At 40.1% G+C, this 19890-nt stretch overlaps 1 protein-coding gene across 1 annotated transcript in view; it reads right to left on the bottom strand.

Annotated features, from left to right (window-relative positions):
* The window catches only part of LOC136883173 (uncharacterized), a 45499-nt gene that overhangs the window by 9661 nt on the left and 15948 nt on the right, over positions 1-19890 (bottom strand). Inside the window, exon 2 of the mRNA XM_068229663.1 lies at positions 2110-2166. Within this exon, the coding sequence (XP_068085764.1) occupies positions 2110-2127 (18 nt within the window). The 5' untranslated portion in view covers positions 2128-2166. The remainder of the gene's footprint in view (positions 1-2109; positions 2167-19890) is intronic.

The following is a 19890-nucleotide window of genomic DNA, read 5'->3' as shown; positions in this document are numbered from 1 at the left end:
TCTAACAATAAGAAATCTCGGTTATTAAGTGATTCGCAAGCTGCGCTGAATGCGATAAGTAATAAATATAATCTGAATCCAATAGTTGTAGGTATTAGAACCACAGCTCAACAAAGTCCGCACATCTGTTTTGACTGGATTCACGGCCATTGTGGAATACCTGGAAACGAGAAAGCTGATCTTCTGGCGAAAGCAGCGACTATGACAAAACGTCATCTAGCTACACTAAAAAATCATAAAGAAGTACGTAATCCATCAATGGAACAACATTTGTACTTCTTCCACTGGAGGCCAAGTCATTAGAGAAATATTCTTCCCTGAGGTTTTCAACCGCCTGCAAAGTAACGTGTTGGTGCCAAGCTTTGAAATTACTCAATTTTTGACTGGTCATGGGAAATTTGGTTATTATTTTCATCGATTCGGAATCAATCGTCCTGATGGCTACGTGTGTGTTTGCGGATCCTCACACCTACTGTTTGAATGTGCTGCATTTGAACTCTCATTTGAATTATTGCAACATTGCATTATCAAAACCCCTGTATCATTTGTTTAAGAAGCCGTGCTGTTACAAATATTTTATTAACTTCATCCACTTCATTTTTCGTCGATTAGATACATGAATTCATTTTCATTGTAAAAGTGAATATGTATTTTAACTTCAACCCTAGTATACTATGTAAAATAGGGTTCGAAACTGCTTTGGATATTCAATAATAATAATAATAATAACAGGTGAGTGACGAGGATCCGCAAGAGGCAAATGGGAGGAACCGATAAGCGAACATAGATGAACGAAGAGGTACGAGAAAATAAATTCAGAAATGTGATATGGAACATGAAATAGAAACATTTGATGGATATTGTGGAGATGCACTCATTGCCATTGTGACGGCCACCCACTGAAAGGAAAGTATACAGGGCCCATAAGTGGCTCGAGTAGCTACAGCCGATCGAGAGTTGAGTGACAACGGTACCCTCTGATTTGGTAATTCCATCCCTGAGATTCCTGGAGAGTATCATTAACCACGTTCAACAGTGAGTGATCTAGTGGTGAAGTGAAAATTCCACCTCGATCAGAGAAGCCAAACACAATTTACAACTCCAAATTGTTCATGCCTGTGACGTGTGATGAAGACAAACCGGTGAGCTTTGTTAGAAATCGTATCATTGGCGAATCGAGGCACAGCAGCGTCCGATAACAGAAGGTTCGCCACGGATTACATTGGAGCAAAACATGTCGGCTGTGGATTCCAGAACAATGGAAAAGCTACACGCAGTAGCATTCTAACGAACGTGTATGGACCTTACAAAGGCTTAGTCAGTGTTCATTAGTGGAGTTCATTTTTCGCTCAGTGAAATTTAGTGGCGGAGGCATTTTGGTGTGGTTTGGTCTTGGACCACTGGCCTTTTTACTCGAACCACGAATCACCAGAAATCATTGGACGATTCTACGCCACCAACCCTGCGTCAACAATCTTTTACCGGCCATTTTCGTTTTTAACATGACAGTGCACCCTCTCATAAAGCAACGGCGAGAACCGGGTGGTCGGTCCAAATAGGAGTGAATATAATCCAGTGGTTGGCCCAAAGTTCTCATGGTCACCCAACTGAGAATCTCTGAGGTGAGTTAAATTGCCGTTTGAAACCCGGTCCAGCGCTCCGGAACGGTTACAGGAATATTTTCCTTATGGAATGAAGAATTTAAAAAAGTATCCTTCTGAACCTAATTAACAACGTGTTGTCTAACGGTATCCTTTCGTAGAGAACTTCACGCGGGACTATCAAGCTGGCTTCAGAGTAAATCGATCAACCCCAAACGGCACTTCTACTTTAGGGAAACTGCCTAATAAACGCTACGATTATGACAGAATATTTATAACATTCTCATTTTCTTTCAACGCTCATACGACAATGTTCACAGAGAAGGAGACTCTAAAACGCACTACGTGAATTGAAGATAATCGTTGCAAATATCTGCCGAATGTTTGGCTGGAAACGCAGATACTGCAACTATAACATCAAGTTAAGCCAGTACCTACGGGTGTCCAGTCATTAATGGCAATATAGTGTACACCACAAATGTAGATGAAGACGAATGTTGGAACTTACCTGAGGACTGTTGCTCATGATGACCAGAACTGACGAAACCTCTCTGCACCGGCACGGCTGAAAAAAAGGATAATTATTAGTGATTTATCCAACATTAATTCTGTCGAGGAAAGAAAATCTTTTGTGAAAGGTTCTTTACGCACTACAAATGAAGGGAATTTAAAGGACGCTGATTGTGACTGTACCGGGAGGTACACCTCAACACAGCGCCTTAAGGAACACTATCTATCCAACAAACGTGAAACTGCTACTGCATGAAGTTGGGACATTAATCAGAAGATGTCACTACTGCATTATTGAGAAGTTTGTCATTTCTAAGTTTCCTAAACTGATTGGATTTATTTGTTTTTGTTTTTGATTACATCAAGAATTTTGGACATTTCTCCCTAGATGTCATTACTAAAAAACTGTGGTCATGCACTCTGATGCAACGTAAAAAAAGTTGTTATTGAAAGAAATTTTGTGTTTGTGGTTTTTCTCAAGTAAATTAACATTCATTTGTTTTTTGTATATACTTCAAAGTTTGCACCACTTCTTTATCAATCCGCCAGTTTTGAATCTGGCCAATAAGAATTTTCTGTAATTATTTTTCAGCCTATCATAGGCTTCTTGTTCGTAACTTTTGAATTTGCCAATCGAGAGGGTGTGTCCTTAGTCCAGAACCCTTTAGAACCGTCCCCTCGTGTGTACAAGCTGCGGCTTTTCTGGCTACCTTGTCTCATTGATCGTCGTCTTTCTGAGTGTGTGTGTGTGTTATGACAGGAGGCGGGGCGCCTCATTCTTCGGCAGGCAGAACAACAGCCAGGTAATGACCACCAATATTCTATCTTTCTAGCTGTCTCCGCAGACTTATCCGAGGGGATGGTTCGAATTTCTAGATATGTAACGAAACTTTTCTAAAATGTAAATTTTCGTTCGGCTAATGTAACTTTTCATAAAGTATTTAACGGCAATTCGGGGATGGAGAGTGCGTTACCCTCTCGAGTTCCCCTTCAACTTGGTTTGAGGTGTTTACGATTTTGTAACTGTTTTTCTTCTTTCCTGTAATGCATTAAATTAACTTTCATTCGAGTCACCTCAGTAGCTTGGGATTTGCCCCTGTATCACCGGGCGTAGAGACCAATTAGGGTTTTATATTAAAGTTTCTTGGAGTGAAAGTAGACCCCTCCAATCATGTTGTGATCGGGCCAGTAAACTGACCTGTTCTTGTTACCACAAAGGCCCTGTAGTTTGGGTAAATTATACCCCTGTGTAAATATTGTAAAGGTGTAAGACGGGACTGGAGAGGTCAGAAATTATATGATTTTTTATGTAATGTTGCCTTGAATAGGCTCTACGAAATTGGTTAAAGTGGGAGAGCACGTAAGCTCTTTTCTGTGATTCTAAATTCTCCTGTTATATTGATGTGCATTTGGAAGACCGTAAACTGTTAAAGTTGGAGCCTAGTGCTCGTGAACACTGTGTATTGGGAGATATCTCTCCTTATCTGATTAATGCAACATTTGCGAAAGTTATAAATTTGGAGCCTGAAGCTCAAAACTTGTAAATCTGGAGCCTGAAGCACAAAAAATTGTAAGTTACCGATTGTTGGATTTTCCTATTGTTGTTTCAAGATTGCTATTTGTACCTGCCATGTTGTTATCTTCACTCAGTGAAAAATTTTGTCAAGTTTGAAATTCTAAAATAAATATAACATTTGTTTCAAGTTTTAATTCAATTTTTGATATCGTTGTTAGACGCATTCAAGGCCACACCTTATTTCACCTCTATGCGTTCCACAGGTATCCCGGAACAGAGACAGTTGGTAACATATTCCCCAGTAAAGGAACACCACACTAGGTAGAGTTTCCGCCCTTGCTGAATGTCTCCAGCATGCTCTGCACTAACTTAGTTTGGCAGGTTACGAATATTTTTGGAAGTGTTCTTACGTATTACTTTAAAACGCGCCTTGCTTTACAATTTGAATTCGCTCCCGAAAGTGTGAAAGGAGTTATTGATACGTAAAATCTAGAGAATGTCCCAGAATAAAGTGTACAGGAATACTGTATTGCTCTCTACACAGCAGCTATCCGTGAGAACACAACACAATACCTTAAAACCCTTTATGGGTTACTGGTGCATATATGTAAAACTAGATTTTACAGCTCAAAACTTGCCTGAAAGACTCATAATGACGCTCTCAATGGGAGACTTAATACTCTGAAGATGCCTTCTTCACTAATTATTGCAATTCCTGCAAGAACGCATCTGCAATATTCATCAGTTCAAAATGTGGTACGTATGTGTAACAGAGAGCATTACTTGGTAGGAAAGTTGTGCATTGCCAACATTGGTGGTAAAAACACACTTAACTCAGTTTACGCTCAACTCATACCTAAGTTACTTTTTCATTACTGTAGGCATTTATAAGTTTATTAATTGCATAACTATCTAGTGATTTATTACTGAAGAATGCAGATAAATGAAGATATTATTATGAGTTTGCTACAATATTTGGAATTATAGTGGCTCTTACCTTACATTTGTTCGACATTGTTGCATTGAGTGTTGGTTTTATTTGATATTACTAATTTGATATAAGTGTATTGAATGCTTATGATTTAAGTGGTCATGTACTTTCCTGCAGGATATTTTTCGCTAACTTGATATAATGTGAACATGCAACAAGAATTGAGGTCAAGTTGTGTCCGAATCTTGCAAATGAGTGAACGGACCTGCAGTTTGTAAGACATTCCCTCTCGTCCATGGTAAAACAACCCCAAAGGGCCATGGCCTACCAAGAGACTGCTGCTCAGTCCAAACGCCTGCAGTTTGAGAGGTATTATGTGGTCAGCACGACGACTCCTATCGGTTTTTATTCTTTGCCTTTTAGACCGCAGCCACCATAATATCGTCAGATAGATCCTCAATTGTAAACACGAAGATTGAGTAGACCTTGAACCAGCCCTAAAAACTATGTAAAAGTCCCTGACCTGGCCGGCAATCGAACTCGGGCCGCGAGGACGGCAACTATGAGTACTCTGCTTTAGTAACAGAGGTGTACCATTGTCCATTCACTATGTATTTTAAGCCCTTTCGAATGGTTCATGGTGCGGGTTACTGTAGTCGCGTCCTAGTTCGTGAACCATGGGCTACGGCTGAGTGGCCTAGTAAGTGGTCCTGAGAGTCGGCGGATACCAGTTGCTATGGAATGGGAGTGGGCATCTCGGACATATTCTGAGTCATGGCCCTCCTTGTGCTCAGGCGGCTAGGACTATACAATCCACCGGTGGTCCATAACCCGTTAGAGGAGAGATCCTCACTTGGACAATGTGTAAGTAGGGTAGCATCCTGCTTTATGAATTTACCCGGACCTATGGGAGTAACGGTGTCCCACTCCCGTTTGTCAGGCGAGGGACTCCATGGAAAGAACTTGGCGAACGAAATGGAATTCGATGGGGAGCTATCAATATTAATGGGGCTTATGGAAGGAAGAAAGTAGAACTGGCTGAGTCAGCAAAGAGGATGCATCTAGATGTGCTAGGAGTAAGTAATATTCGGGTAAGGGGAGATAACCAGGAAGAGATAGGAGATTATGAAGTGTACTTGACGGGTGTTAGAAAGGGAAGGGCAGAGTCTGGGGTACGGCTCTTTATCAGGAATACCACTGTACGCAACATACTTTCGGTTAGGCACGTAAATGAGCGAATGATGTGGGTAGATTTGTCAGTTGGAGGAATTAGGACTAGAATTGGCTCCGTGTATTCACCATGTGAGGGTGCAGATGAGGATGAAGTTGACAAGTTGTATGAAGCATTGAGTGACATCGTGGTCAGGGTCAACAGCAAGGATAGAATAGTGCTAATGGGCGATTTTCAATGCGAGATTTGGGAATAGAACTGAAAGATAGGATAGGGTGATTGGTAAATGTGGGGAAGATATGGAAGCTAATGGGAATGGGAAGCGTTTGTTGGACTTCAGTGTTAGTTTGGGTTTAGCAGTTACAGATATATTCTTCAAGCATAAGGCTATTCACCGCTACACATGGTAGGCTAGGGGTACCAAATCCATAATAGACTATATCTTAACCGACTTCGAATTCAGGATATCTGTTAGGAATGTAGGAGTTTTCCAGGGATTTTCGATGATACAGTCCACTATCTGATCTGTAGTGAACTAAGTATATCTAGGCCTAGGGTAGAGAAAGTGAAATCTGTCTGCAAACGAATAAGGGTAGAAAATCTCAAGGACGAGGACATTAGACAGAAGTAAATGGATACGATGAGTGAGAAGTTTCGAACAGTAGACTGTGAGCAGTTTCAGGATATAGAAAGAGAATGGGTGGCATACAGGGATGCTGTAGTAGAAACAGCAAGGGAATGCCTAGGAACAACTGTGTGTAAAGATGGGAAAAGGTGAACATCTTGGTGGAATGCTGAAGTGAGAGCAGCTTGTAAACGTAAAAAGAAGGCTTATCAGAACTGGCTCCAAACAAGGGCCTAGGCAGACAGGGATCTGTACGTAGATGGAAAAAACAAAGCCAAACAAATAGTTTTTGAATCCAAAAAGAAGTCGTGGGAAGATTTTGGTAATAACCTGGTAAGGCTAGGTCAGTCAAAGGGAAAACCTTTTCGGAGAGTAATAAAGAATCTTAGGAAGGGGGAGAAAAGGAAATGAACAGTGTTTTGAGTAATTCAGGTGAACTCATAATAGATCGCAGGGAATGACTGGAGAGATGGAGGAAGTATTTTGAACATCTTCTCAACATAATAGGTAATCCTGCTGGTGGTGTTGCGAACAGCTAAGCTCATGGGGACGGGAGGAAAATGATGATGGTGAAATTACGCTTGAGGAAGTGGAAAGGATGGTAAATAAATTCCATTGTCATAAAGCAGCAGGATGTAGATGAAATTAGACCAGAAATGATGAAGTATAGTGGGAAGGCAGGGATGAAATGGCTTCATAGAATAGTAAGATTAGGATGGAGTGTTGGTAAGAAACTTTCAGATTGGACAAAAGAAGTAATTGCATCTATCTATAAGCAGGGGAACAGGAAGTATCGCAACAACTATCGAGGTACCTCATTGATTTGTATACCAGGCAATGTATTCACTGGCATCTTGGAAGGAAGGCGGCGATCAGTTGTTGAGAGGAAGCTGGATGAAAACCAGTGTGGTTTCAGACCACAGAGAGGCTGTCAGGATCAGATTTTCAGTATGCGCCAGGTAATTGATAAATGCTACGAGAGGAATAGGCAGTTGTGTTTATGTTCCGTAGATCTAGAGAAAACATATGACAGTGTACCGAGGGAAAAGATGTTCACTATACTGGGGGACTATGGAATTAACGGTAGATTATTAAAATCAATCAAAGGCATTTATGTTGACAATTGGGCTTCAGTGAGAATTGATTTTAGAATGAGTTCTTGGTTCAGGGTACTTACAGGGGTTAGACAAGGCTGTTATCCTTCACCTTTGCTGTTCGTAGTTTACATGGATCATCTGCTGAAAGGTATAAATTGTGGAAATCTATTAATTACCTTGGACTTACGAAGAACAAAAACAAAGACGATATTACAGTTCCTCTCGATGCTCTTAACGAGTACTTTATTGCTAGTTCCTCTGCAGTACGAACTGCCAACAAACAAAAACTTATGAACCATTAGGATACACACCCCACCCCTGACAGAGATAAATTGTATTTCAGTCACGTGACATCCCTCCAAGTCGGAAAAGCCGTCCTAAGGATAAGCACAAAAGCGAAAGGAATTGGTGACATTGAGTTTGATATGGTCAAACTAATTCTTGATTTTTATTACCAACCTTAACCCATATAATCAATTTCTCCCTTCTACATTCCACATATCCAACTGTCTGGAAGAAGGCCGGTGTGCTAACTCCTCCAAAAAGTAAAACGCCTTCGAACGAGAGAGACTATAGTCCAATATGTATTTTATCAGCTTTACCTAACATCTTATAATACATAGTCTATACACAAATGTCACAGTACCTTCAAAAGAACAATCTCCTCAATTCTTTCCAATCCGCTTTTCTACATGGACATGGTACAACTACAGCCCTACTCAAGTGACTGAAGACGTTCAACAAGCAATAGACAGAGGACGAGCCACTGTTCTAGTACTACTAGATTACAGTAAAGATTTTGACAGTGTAGACGGACGTCAACACTGTGTGAAAGGTAATAACAGAATCGTTTCCTCGTGAAACCACATGAATAGAGGAGTCCCCCAAGGCTCTGTACTTGGACCCCTCCTTTTCGCACTCTTTATGAATGACGTATCATGGGATTTAAGACATTACAATACCATATTTACGCTGACGACCTTCAACTCTACACTGACTATACAGCACGAGACCTTCAGGAAAATACAGTATATACTTACTAAATATTGACTTAGAGGTTGTTAGTGACTGATATGCTGCTACGGCCTGCAATTGAACTGAAGAAAGTCAAAAGTAATCCTTCTTGGCCATCAAAATTGTACCGGGAGGTTCATCTCATCCCCGTTCATTTAAATGAAACGCCTTAAGGAATGCTGCTTATCCTATTAAACTTGAAACAGCTAGTGCATGAAGTTGGAACATCGTTCAGAAGATGTCACAACTAAATAACAGAGGAATATGTTACTTTTAAGTTTCCTAGACTGACTGAATTTCTTTACTTTGTTTTGTTTTGTTTTGTTGTACATCAAGATGTAGATCATAGACGTCTCTACTAAAAAACTCTGGTGCAAGGTGGAATAATTGGAGATGTAAAGAAGTTTTGTGTTTATAGGTTTTCTCGACTGAACTGACTTACATTTCGATACTTCAAGGCTTGCAACACTTCCTTCCCATCCCGCCAGAGTTGGTTTGTAAACAATCATAAACTTTCTATATTTAGTTTTCGGCCAATCATAGGCTTCTTGTAACTTTTTGATTATCCAACAAGATGAGAGGGTGTGTCCGGATTTAGTCCAGAGCCTTCTCGAATCCTCCTCTCGGGTATAAAAGCTGCGGCTCATTCAAGTTAACTTGTCTTATAGACCGTCGAATTACTGAGTGTGTGTGTGTTGAGGCAGGAGGCGGGGGCCTCATTCTTCGGCAGGCAGAACATCAGCTAAGGTTATCTAAGCAGTTATCCCCGCAAACTGACAAGAGGGGAAGGTTCCAACCTTTAACTATGTAACCGTCAATTTTCTAAAAATGTAAATTTTCTTCCTTCTTTTGTAAAATTTCATGTAAGTCCTAGAGGCTTAAACTGTAAATCGGGGATAGAGAGTGCGTTACCCTCTCGAATTCCCCTTCAATTTATCTTGAGGTGACTACGATTTTGTAACTGTTTTCTCCTCTAAATCACTAATTAACCTTTCTTTCTAGCCACCTCAGTAGTGTGGGATTTGTCTCTGCATCATCGGGCCGTCAGCCCAAGTAGGGTTTTAAACTTGGTTGTCAAGGAGCGCAAGTGTACGCCTCCATGCATATTTTTGAGTTTAGGCCAGTAATTTAACCTGTTCTTCTTTTTCACGAAGACCCAGTAGGATGGGTACTAGGTACCCCTGTGTAAAATAAATTGTAAAACGTAGGTTGTGCCTAGAGAGGCTAGAGAGTGTAAGGTTTGGTGTAAAGTGGCCTTAAGTAGGCTGTAAGGAATTGGGAGCACAGCCTCCATGGTTGAAATTGGGGGGCATGTAAGCTCTTTTCTGATATTTGTGTAAGAATGAGTGGTGCTTTTGGAAGGCCGTTAATGGTAACTGTTGGAGCAAAGCAGTCTTGAAAATTGTGTCTTCGAGATATCACTCCTTATCTAACTAAACGCAACATTAGCGAAGCTGTACACTTGTAAATTTGGAGCTTGAAGCTCAAAACTTGTAAATTACATATCCTTGGGTTTTCTATTCTTGCATCAAAATTTATCTGTACCTGACATTTTGTACTATCACCAAGTGAAGAATTTTGTTTGTTAACATTTAATTTCTGAAAAGAAATATAACCTTTATTTCAAAGTTTTAAATTAACCTTTGATATCGTAGATAGACCCATTCCCACCAGCACCTCTTTTCACCTCTTTCTGTTCCACGGAAATTTCGTAACAAAAATCAAATGACAAGTATTAGTAAACGTCCGTTGCCCAGAGTAATCCTTCAGAATGTTCGAATTCCCTTTGTACCACAAGTGAAGAACCTCAGCGTACTCATGGACGTACGCATGACGTGGTCTGGACATATCTGCCCAAAGATTTTCTCAGCTCTTCATTCTTTATGTAAACCTATATTCCCATTAAAACCTGAACATAAATTAATCGAAGCTCTTGTAATGCCGCATTTTGACTATTGCGACATTGTTTTAATTATGTGAGGCCACTATTGTCCCTAAGGCTACAACGCACTCAAAGTTAATGTGTGAAATATATATCCAGTCTAAGAAAATGTGATCACGTCTCGTTGTGAGGTAAATAACTTCAGTTTTACGGTTCATCGACTGAAATAATGTTTGAACAAATTTAATAACGTTTCCATCGAAATTCTCGAATGACGTGCTGTATATGTGTTTAAACTTCTAAAACAAGGACTAGACCACTGTCACCGTAATTAGCTGATGTTGCCTGGTATTATCACTTAAAGACTGTTCTGAGTGCAGCTAATGTCTAGTAGCTTATTATTATTGTTCCGGGGTATCTGTGGAATACAGAGAGGTAAAAGAAGTTGTGGGATTAAAAGGGTCTAACTACAATATCAACAATGAATTTAAAACTTTACATAAAGGTTATATTTGTACTTAGAGTCTCAAACTTAACAAACAATATTTTCAGGTACTGTTAATCAGGTACAAAACAGCAATAGAGACACAAAAATTGGAAAACCCAACATTAGGGAATTTAACAGATTTGGGCTTCAGGCCCCTAATTTTCGACTTTACAATATCGCCAATTATTGTTTACATAGACAAGGAGGAAACTCCCAAAATCAAGAGCACTTTGCTCCAAAATTACACATCTATAGCCTTCCAGTGGCACCCCTCAGTGTTACAGAAATCTCAGAACAGATATCACATGCTCTCCAACGATAATCAAGGAGACTGCGCTCCGAATTTCTTACAAAATCTTACGAATTTCTGGGCTCTCTAGGACCAACTTGCAATTTTACAATTTAGTACACAGGGGTAACTAGTACCTAACCTAATGGGCATTCGTGGAAAAAGAACAGGTTATATTACTTGCCAGAACACAAATGAATGGAGGTGTACACGTGAGCTCCTAGAAAATTAAGCATAAAACACTACTGAGGTGCCTTGCATGCAGGTTAATTTAACAGTTTACAGAAAAGAGAAAAGGTTACAAAATCACAGTCACCTCAAATTAAATTGAAGGGGAACTGGAGAGGGTAACACACTCTCTATCACGATTTAAGGTTAAAGACTTTTATGAAGTTAACATTATAAAAGAAGACTATTACATTTCAGAATGAAATGGTTACATAGTTAAAGTTTAGAACCTTTCCCTCGGATAAGTTTTCGGAGACAGCTACAAAGAAAGATGATGGCTATTACCTGGGCTGGTGTTCTACCTGGCTAAGAATGACGCACCCCGCATCCTGTCTCAACACACACACTGAGAACTTCGACGTTCAATGAGACAAGGTAACCAGAGAAGCCTCAGCTTATATACCTGAGGGGATTGTTCGAGAGTATTCAGGACTAACTGCGGACACATTCTCGAGGTCTACCTCACTGTACAATTATCATTATTAAATTTTAATTTTGAGGTACTCAACTGTGTAGTACTCAACTTAATTTCTTAATAATTTTATTACACTTAGGTTACTTTCGTAACTGGGCTAATTTATTTTCTACAGAATATTTAAGGTGGTATTATCCTTTTGGGGCTTCATTCTCTTTAACTTTATGGATTTATTCAGTTTCTAGTAACTGTTGTTATTGTTGCATCATCTTATAACGGTTATGCCATAGTTGGGACGGTATGGTGTGCATAGCATCACCGTTAGAAGTTAAGGACTGTTCTGAGCGCAGCTAATGTCTAATAGCTTACTATTATCATTATTAAATTTTAAATCTGAGGCACTTCCGAAAAGGTTGTTGATTAGACGCTTGCGTTGTGTTGACGCCAAATCTTTGATTGATTGTGACTGTGGTCACTGGTACCTCATATTAAATAACATCTTCGGGTAATTTAAGTAATGCAATCTCTACTCTATTTCTTCTATTTTACTTGTGATGGTAATTTTGCAAAATGTATTATCATTTGTGTGTGTGTGTGTTCTTGCGCACGTGTGTGTGCCGTCTTTACGCATTTTGCGGACTTGTAAAATGTTCTAGTTTCCACTTTCGTCTTCTGCCATTCAGTGTTTTGAATTAATTTGTCGGGGTGTTTCACCTTCCTATATGGTTAATTTCTTGATTTTATTTTGAGTGACCTCCTTTAAAAGGGAGTTGTAATTACTATGCACTTCAAACTTCTATTATAAAAATTAGTATACTATTGGGTCGATGCATAATTTTGTCCGGTAACCTTTTGGGTTGGCAACAATGCGGCGTGAAGGGACTGCTTATCGTTATTCCGTTGTTTTAAATGAATTTGGAGTTTGTGCGTTGTGAAGCACAGGTTTTCTTGATTGTGAACGTATTATTTGTATATATTTCAGACATAAGGATTTGCAATGTCAAGCTGAGAAAAGTGAACATTTCCTTCACATTTTACCCTTTGAGTTTAACCGAGGATCCAGTGCAGCAGGAGCTGCGAGAACAATTTGTGAAGTGTACAGGAATGAAGCAATTGCTGAGAGAACAGCACTAAAATGGTTTTGCCGCTTTCGAGCAGGACGGTTTGACTTGTCTGATGATCCGCGTTCTGGAATACCTTCAGGTTTTGACGAAAATCGCTTGAATGAGTTGCTTCATGAGAATCTCGACAAACAACGCGGGAAATGGCGCAAGTTCTTGAATGTGATCAGTACAGAAATTGGGTATATGGTACCACATGTGCTAAAGACAGAAACAAACATCTTTTCGTTGGCTTGTGACAGACACCGATGATGTCCTATTATCTTTCTCAAGATCTTCCTCTCTGGACCTCCAGTTTTCGAACAATCCTTTCCTGTTTAGTATCAAGCATTCTGTGGTGTATAGGCTATGATTCTCCCTTCTTTCCTTTGTCGTATGGTCTGTCCTGAAACCTATTGTGTTTGCTTATTCTTCTGAGAGGTGCTCGGTTTCTGATGTTTTCAGTTACTCCCAGTTCCAGCATGTTTTTCTTCACTTGTGTCAGCCATCGTGTCCGAATCTTTCTGTTTGCCCAGTAGTTGAGAAGCCGGTAGATCATCCTCGTAACATGTGCATAGAAGGCGAGACGCCTCGTCCTGGCTACATCTGTGACGTGTGACTCATTCGGGGATCCGAGAATGTGGTGCATGGTGTCTGGTGAAGTTGAGTCGGAGGGAAGTTTTCTCCTTCTATTTCCATACCCACTTGTGTTAGTGCCATTTTGACTAATGCCCCTATATTATTCCGCGATATTGAAAAATATCGCAGAGGCTTGCAGACTGAACGCAGAAAGGCATAACGGTCTATAATGGTAATGTATGTATTGGAAAATATGAACGGGAAAATCCAGTGCTGTCTCCTACTATGGTAATCCTCCCTTATGGGGAAAATGTTGTCCCTTATGTTCTGAGAAATGGGGTTCTGTGTTGTATTTCGAGGCATGATCTAAATATGAAAGTTGCAGTTCCAACTCATCTTGTGCCCATGATCTTCAAGTATTATTATCATGAGAACCCTTTAAGGGGACATATAGGCGTCTTCAAAACTAGAGAAAAATTAGAGAAATATTTATCTAGAAGAGTATGGACGGCGAAATTAGGGAACTTTTTAAAGCTTGTAAACCTTTTTTGCTTAGTAAGCCCGCTTTGTCCACTGAGCTAGGACTGTTGTCATCTCACCACGCATCTCGTCCTATGGAGCACTCTTATATATAGAGCAGCAAATGTACCCGTGCTTCGCTACGGTATTCTATATTGTATACGGATATCGAAGTAAATACTGTACGTGCAGTAAATAAGATTGTTTTAAAATTGCATGTCTCTTAGCGTTATCCGAGAAATAGCTTGGGGAGGTCCCCATACGTTGTTTCCAATGTAAAGTGTGGGTTGCGGAGTTATGATGATAACGGCAGGCTTACTTGCCTACTGACATTCACAGTCGAGTTGGGAAGTTTACAATATAATTGAATCGTTTGTTTCAGACACGACACTTCTCCATCGTACCAAATTGTTCAGGAAACAGGCAAAACTGTCTGTAGTGTGTAATGTCATTTCTATCCTTCCGATATTTATTATGCTTATTCTACTGTTGAAATGACTATGACAGGTAGGTTGTTTGTATGAATTAGTCCAATACGTTCCTTTACAGACTTTGTTGAAATTGCTGGAGACGTGCTGTTTCTGCAACAAACAGCAGTGTAACATTGATTTTATCGTCATTTCAATTTCAAAAGGAACTTTATTTGTACTGAGGAAATACAGTGTTTAAACCCATTATTTTATAGTTATTTGTAAGACTTACTTATTTGCTTATACGTAGGTGGATCAAAAGGTTAGTTGCACTAACGCGCCGCAGCAGTGCGCTTTGTGTCGCAAACGTGGGCACAGCGGAGAAAGGGACAGACACTGCCCACACGTCTGTTAGGCAGGTCGCTGTGGTGTCTGGTCTAGTATTGTGTGAATATCGGCCAAATGCAATGGCGCGTCAACTGGACGTTCACTCCAAATATGAGGTGCGTGCGACAATCCGATTCCTATGGACCAAAAGGAACAATTGCACGGACATTCATCGTGAAATTAGTGCTGCGTATGGGGAGCGGGCCATTTCCCGGCAAGGTATCGTAAGGTGGTATCAGCAATTCGAAGTCGGACGCACGGATATCACGGACAACCATCGCGAAGGCAGGCCCGCAACGTCCAGGACCCGTGCAAAGGTCAACAGTGTGAATGCGATCATTAGACAGAACCGGTGCATTAAACTGAGAGAAATCGCGACGCAGCTGAACATGTCGTATGGCAATGTGTTCGCCATTGTTCATGAGGACCTTGGATATCGTATGCTGTGTCAAAGATGGGTCCCACGTCTTCACACCGCTGAGCACAAGGGACAACGTTACAAATCCCCCCTGGCATTTTTGCAACGCTATGCCGCAGACGGCAACGGGTTTCTGCGGCGAATCGTCACAAGCGACGAAACGTGGGTCAACCACTTCACCCGCGAAACGAAGCGAACTCAATGGAATGGGTGCACCCCTCATCACCACAACGAAAGAAGGCCAAGGTTATACCTTCAGCCGGTAAGGTTATTGCGACAGTGTTCTTTAACATGGAGGGTTTGTTGCACGTGGAATTCATGCCGAAAGGAACGACGATCAACGCGACGTCGTATTGTCAAAAGTTGCACCGGTTGCGTGAAGCGATAAAAAAGAAGCGCCGGGGGAAATTGAGCCTTGGTGTGATTTTTTTTTTTGCATGATAACGCAACACCTCACAAGGCCCGCCAAACGAGAGAATTGCTGCAGCGTTTCAAGTGGGAGGTCAGGCAACATCCACCCTACAGTCCCGACCTAGCACCATGTGACTTTCATCTGTTCGGTAAACTCAAAACGGAGCTCGGTGGTCGACGTTTCCAGACCGATGAGGAGGTGAAGGTAGCTGTCTCCGAGTGGTTGCAGAACGCTGGAGGAAATTTCAATGCATCCGGCATCGACAAGTTGGTTGTGCGTTCGCAGAACTGTTTGGAGTCTCTTGGAAACTATGAGGAAAAGTGACGTTACAGTGTACGTCGTTATAGTCGTGTTGCTGTTCTATAGGTGGTGTAATAAATGGCCATAACTGGGAAGTGCAACTTATTTTCTGATCTGCCCTCGTATTATGATTAGACAATATTGTATAGAAAAATAAACAGAAGAATACTCCTCTTATGACCCTTTCCACAGTTCAAAAAATATATAAAACAAAACAACACAATATAATACAAGTAACATGTAAGTCTCTTATCTTTGAACAATCCTTCTCACTTCTATTGCGCTGATATTGTCCATGCAAACAGTTCATTATAAAACTCATGGTGTTCTTCTGGTATGTAAGATTCCAACTTTTTTATGTCTGCTAACTTCTTTTCATTTAATGGAACACAGCCTTGTGGATAAGCAAGTCTAGTTGGTAACACAGGGAGACGGGTTGCAGAAATAAGCAACTCGAAAGTATGAACGCACAGTCCCTCAATACAGTATCTTCTTAAGACGTGATTTACCTCATACTGAAACTCCATAAATTGACTTAGATGAAATGCGACTTTTGAATCTCTTTTCACACCTCTTCCTAGCGACTCAAGGGAAAGAACTGACTTCTTGAAGAATGTCTTCCACCAGTTGTTGAAATCAAGAACGTCTGTAGTTTGCACCATTTTAACAGTGAATCTGTCATTATTATTTGACAGAATTATCAATTCAACATACTCTCTGACTTAATAAATTCAGTCTATTCTGCGATCTTCCTTTTCGCCACTCCGAAGTCACGATCGCAAGGCATAAAAGAAGGTCTTCGAATTGGAAAATATTGGTTTATTTGTTTAAATTGTCCACTTATAACAAGTGTTTGGAGAAATCTAACAACTGTGTTATTCTTATTCTGACCTGGACAACTGTCGGAGACGATGTGCAGGTACTTCGTCGACTTTGGTAGCTCACTGTTGTAACCGTGCAGGCTTCTTCAGCCCTACTAATTTAATATAATATCATTTTACGCGAGATAATTTGATATCAAGTTTATTCTCCGTCGGCAATTATTCGTATTAACATATGTATTCTACGTCAAGCATTTGTGCATTTGCCTGGTGTGAAAATGGGAAACCACGGAAAACCATCTTCAGAGCTGCCGACAGTGGGGTTCAAACCCACTACCTCCCGATTACTGGATACTGGCCGCACTTAAGCGACTGCAGTTATCGAGTTCGGTGGCCGATTTTTAATCCAGAGTTGTCAGCTAGTGTGTTCGTCCATTGCCGAATGACCTTCTCCAGCAGACATTTAAACAGGTTAGGGGACAAACCATGTCTTTGCCTAACACCAGTTTTGATCTCGAAGCTTTTTGATAATACCCCTCTGATTGATTATTATTTAGGAAACCTTATTTCTTTATTCTTCGAAAATCATCGTCTGCTGTCAACATTATTCCAGTGAGCATTCTTCATCTGCACATCTTAAAGTAAGCCTAAACTGTTGGTTAGTGTTTGGATTTTTCGAAAGCAACTTCTACGCTGGCTAATAATGATCTGCGAGCTGCATGTATTTTAGATCAGTAAAGGTAGCTAGGTTAGCCGCTCACGATCAAACTTTCGTAGCCCTTTCATATCCTATCATCACAATGTGAGACACAAGTGCTTCTACGCTAGCTAATAAAGATTTTCGAGTTGCATGCATTTTAACTCAGTAAGGAAGGCTAGGCTACCTGCTGACAAACCAACAAACTTTCATATCTTATCATCACTATGTGCGATGCAAGTGCTGTATGTAAACGTCAGAATGTGCTAACATTACGCTCAAGCTACAGACATATATTAATATTTTTTGTTTTTTTCTAGACACATCAAGAATTATAGTCGTCATTTATCTGAGTTTGAAAGGCTTCAACGCGGACATTTTAAGAATTGTCGTTAATCATCCGAGTAACAGTTTGCAATCTGCAACGTGTGCATCTTAAGGTAGGCCTATGTTTCAATCTTTTTATCGATCTTATATGTTCACATGTTTTTTAATTCTAAAAAAGAGTATTTCGCTATTTTGTACAAAATCAAACGGATTAACCAGGCCGCTGACGAGTCTACCGCTAAATCAGCAATTAAAAATGTGGAGAAAGAATTTTGCAAGTCTTTAAAGACTTCCAAGTTTTTCTACCTAGAGTGCTAACTGATTTAGAAGAAGTACATCTTGTATCATTACCTTTGTTGGTGCGTAATTATGACTATGAATTGGGAAACTATACATACATGTTTTTCATCACGTATTCTAAGCGGCATTATACGAATTTTTTAAATATTTTAGAACCAAGTTTGTTCTTACTCTCTTGCTATAATGATATTGAAGAAAAAGTCTGTTCATTGCTGTCCATGCATACGGCGCTTAAACTCAACGCTAGTCTTGCATGCTCCTTCGTTCTTTTCAAAGATAATCAGGAAATTCATGAAACATTTTACATTTCTTCTAAAATGACGAAACTCTCATGTTCAAACAATATTTCGGTATGGTTTCGCAAACACATCGTTGACACATTGCTGGCTAAATTTCAAAAGTTTGAAGAAGGAGCAAGTAATAAGGCACTTGCAAGTATTTTGCATCTTAAAATTACAGTAATGTGTGCATATTCGACCCTTTCTATTCAACTTCCGCAAGCGATTGTAAATAAGAAAGCAGTCATCAATATTCAGAATAACGATGACTATCGTGCATCGCCACGGCGTTGAAACCGGCAACAAGTAATAGTTCAAAAACTTTTCAGTATGACACGTTTATTGAGTTGTAACAGACATTAATTTTCTTTTCCCATGGATTTAGCAAACATTTCTACGTTTGAAAAAAACAACGCGAATTTTTCCTTTTCCCTATACGGTGTCGAAGGAGGACAACTTCACTCCACTTGTTCTCAAAAACAACACCATCTTCATCTTTTATACATTTGCAATGAAACTACAAGCCACTACTGCTTGATATCTAATCTTTCCCGTGTGTTAAACTCTCAACTTTCAATACACCATGGGAAAAATATTTTGTGAACGATGTTTGCAGTAGTTTACGACAGAAAGGCTGTTAGCAACACATGTCAATGATTGTACAATACATCCTGCCGTAAAACTCGTTCTGTCAACCACGGATAATGCGGAATGAAGTGTTCTGTCAACCACGGATAATGCAGAATGAAGTTTGAGAATTATTATCGACAGGAACCTGTTCCATTTACAGTTTGTGCAGATTTTGAATGTTTTACTGTTCCCTTTCAACTTTGCCAACCCGACATGAGCAAAAGCACACTCCGTTTTCAGTAGCTTACGAAGTCGTTTGTTCGTACGATGCATCTCTATCTTTTTTAGGATGTATCCTGGCGAGAACTGCACAGCATGGCTGTTGAATGAATTAAAACAGTTTGCGGAGCGGGTTCATACGCTTATTTCACAACCAGTGCCCATTCAAATGACACTGGATGAGATGAATTTGCATGATGAAACTGATGAATGTCACATCTGTAAACAGCCGATTATTTTCCCCAGATAAATGTTAGAGACCACTGACACTTTATCGGGAAGTATCGCGGACCCGCACATGATTCGTGCAATCTTTCATATCGTGTACATAAAGTTATTCCATGCTTTTTCCATAACTCCTCAGGCTACGATAGTCACTTCATTGTTCGAGAATTTGCACAAATAAATTGTACAAAGTTCACTGTGATTGCGCAAAGTCATGAACGCTTTATTTCATTCAGTTATCGTGTAGGCGATATTAGCATTCGCTTGCTAGATTCTTACACATTTATGAACATTTCACTTGATACACTTGTAAACGGGCTTTCCAGCGCCGACTTGAAGCACATTCGAGAGTATTTTTCAGATCCTGAACAATTTAAACTTTGTATAAGGAAAGGTGTTCTGCCCTATGACTATTTTCAGAGCTTTCAGACATTAGAAGAATCAAAATTACCTCCTCCGTCTGCATTTACAAGTGTGTTAAGTGAATGTAGCACGCCGTCAC

The sequence above is a fragment of the Anabrus simplex genome, chromosome 11 (assembly GCF_040414725.1).
Source record: "Anabrus simplex isolate iqAnaSimp1 chromosome 11, ASM4041472v1, whole genome shotgun sequence".
NCBI lineage: Eukaryota > Metazoa > Arthropoda > Insecta > Orthoptera > Tettigoniidae > Anabrus > Anabrus simplex.
The sequence above is the reverse complement of the archived record's forward strand: the minus strand, read 5'-3'. Positions and strand labels throughout refer to the sequence as shown.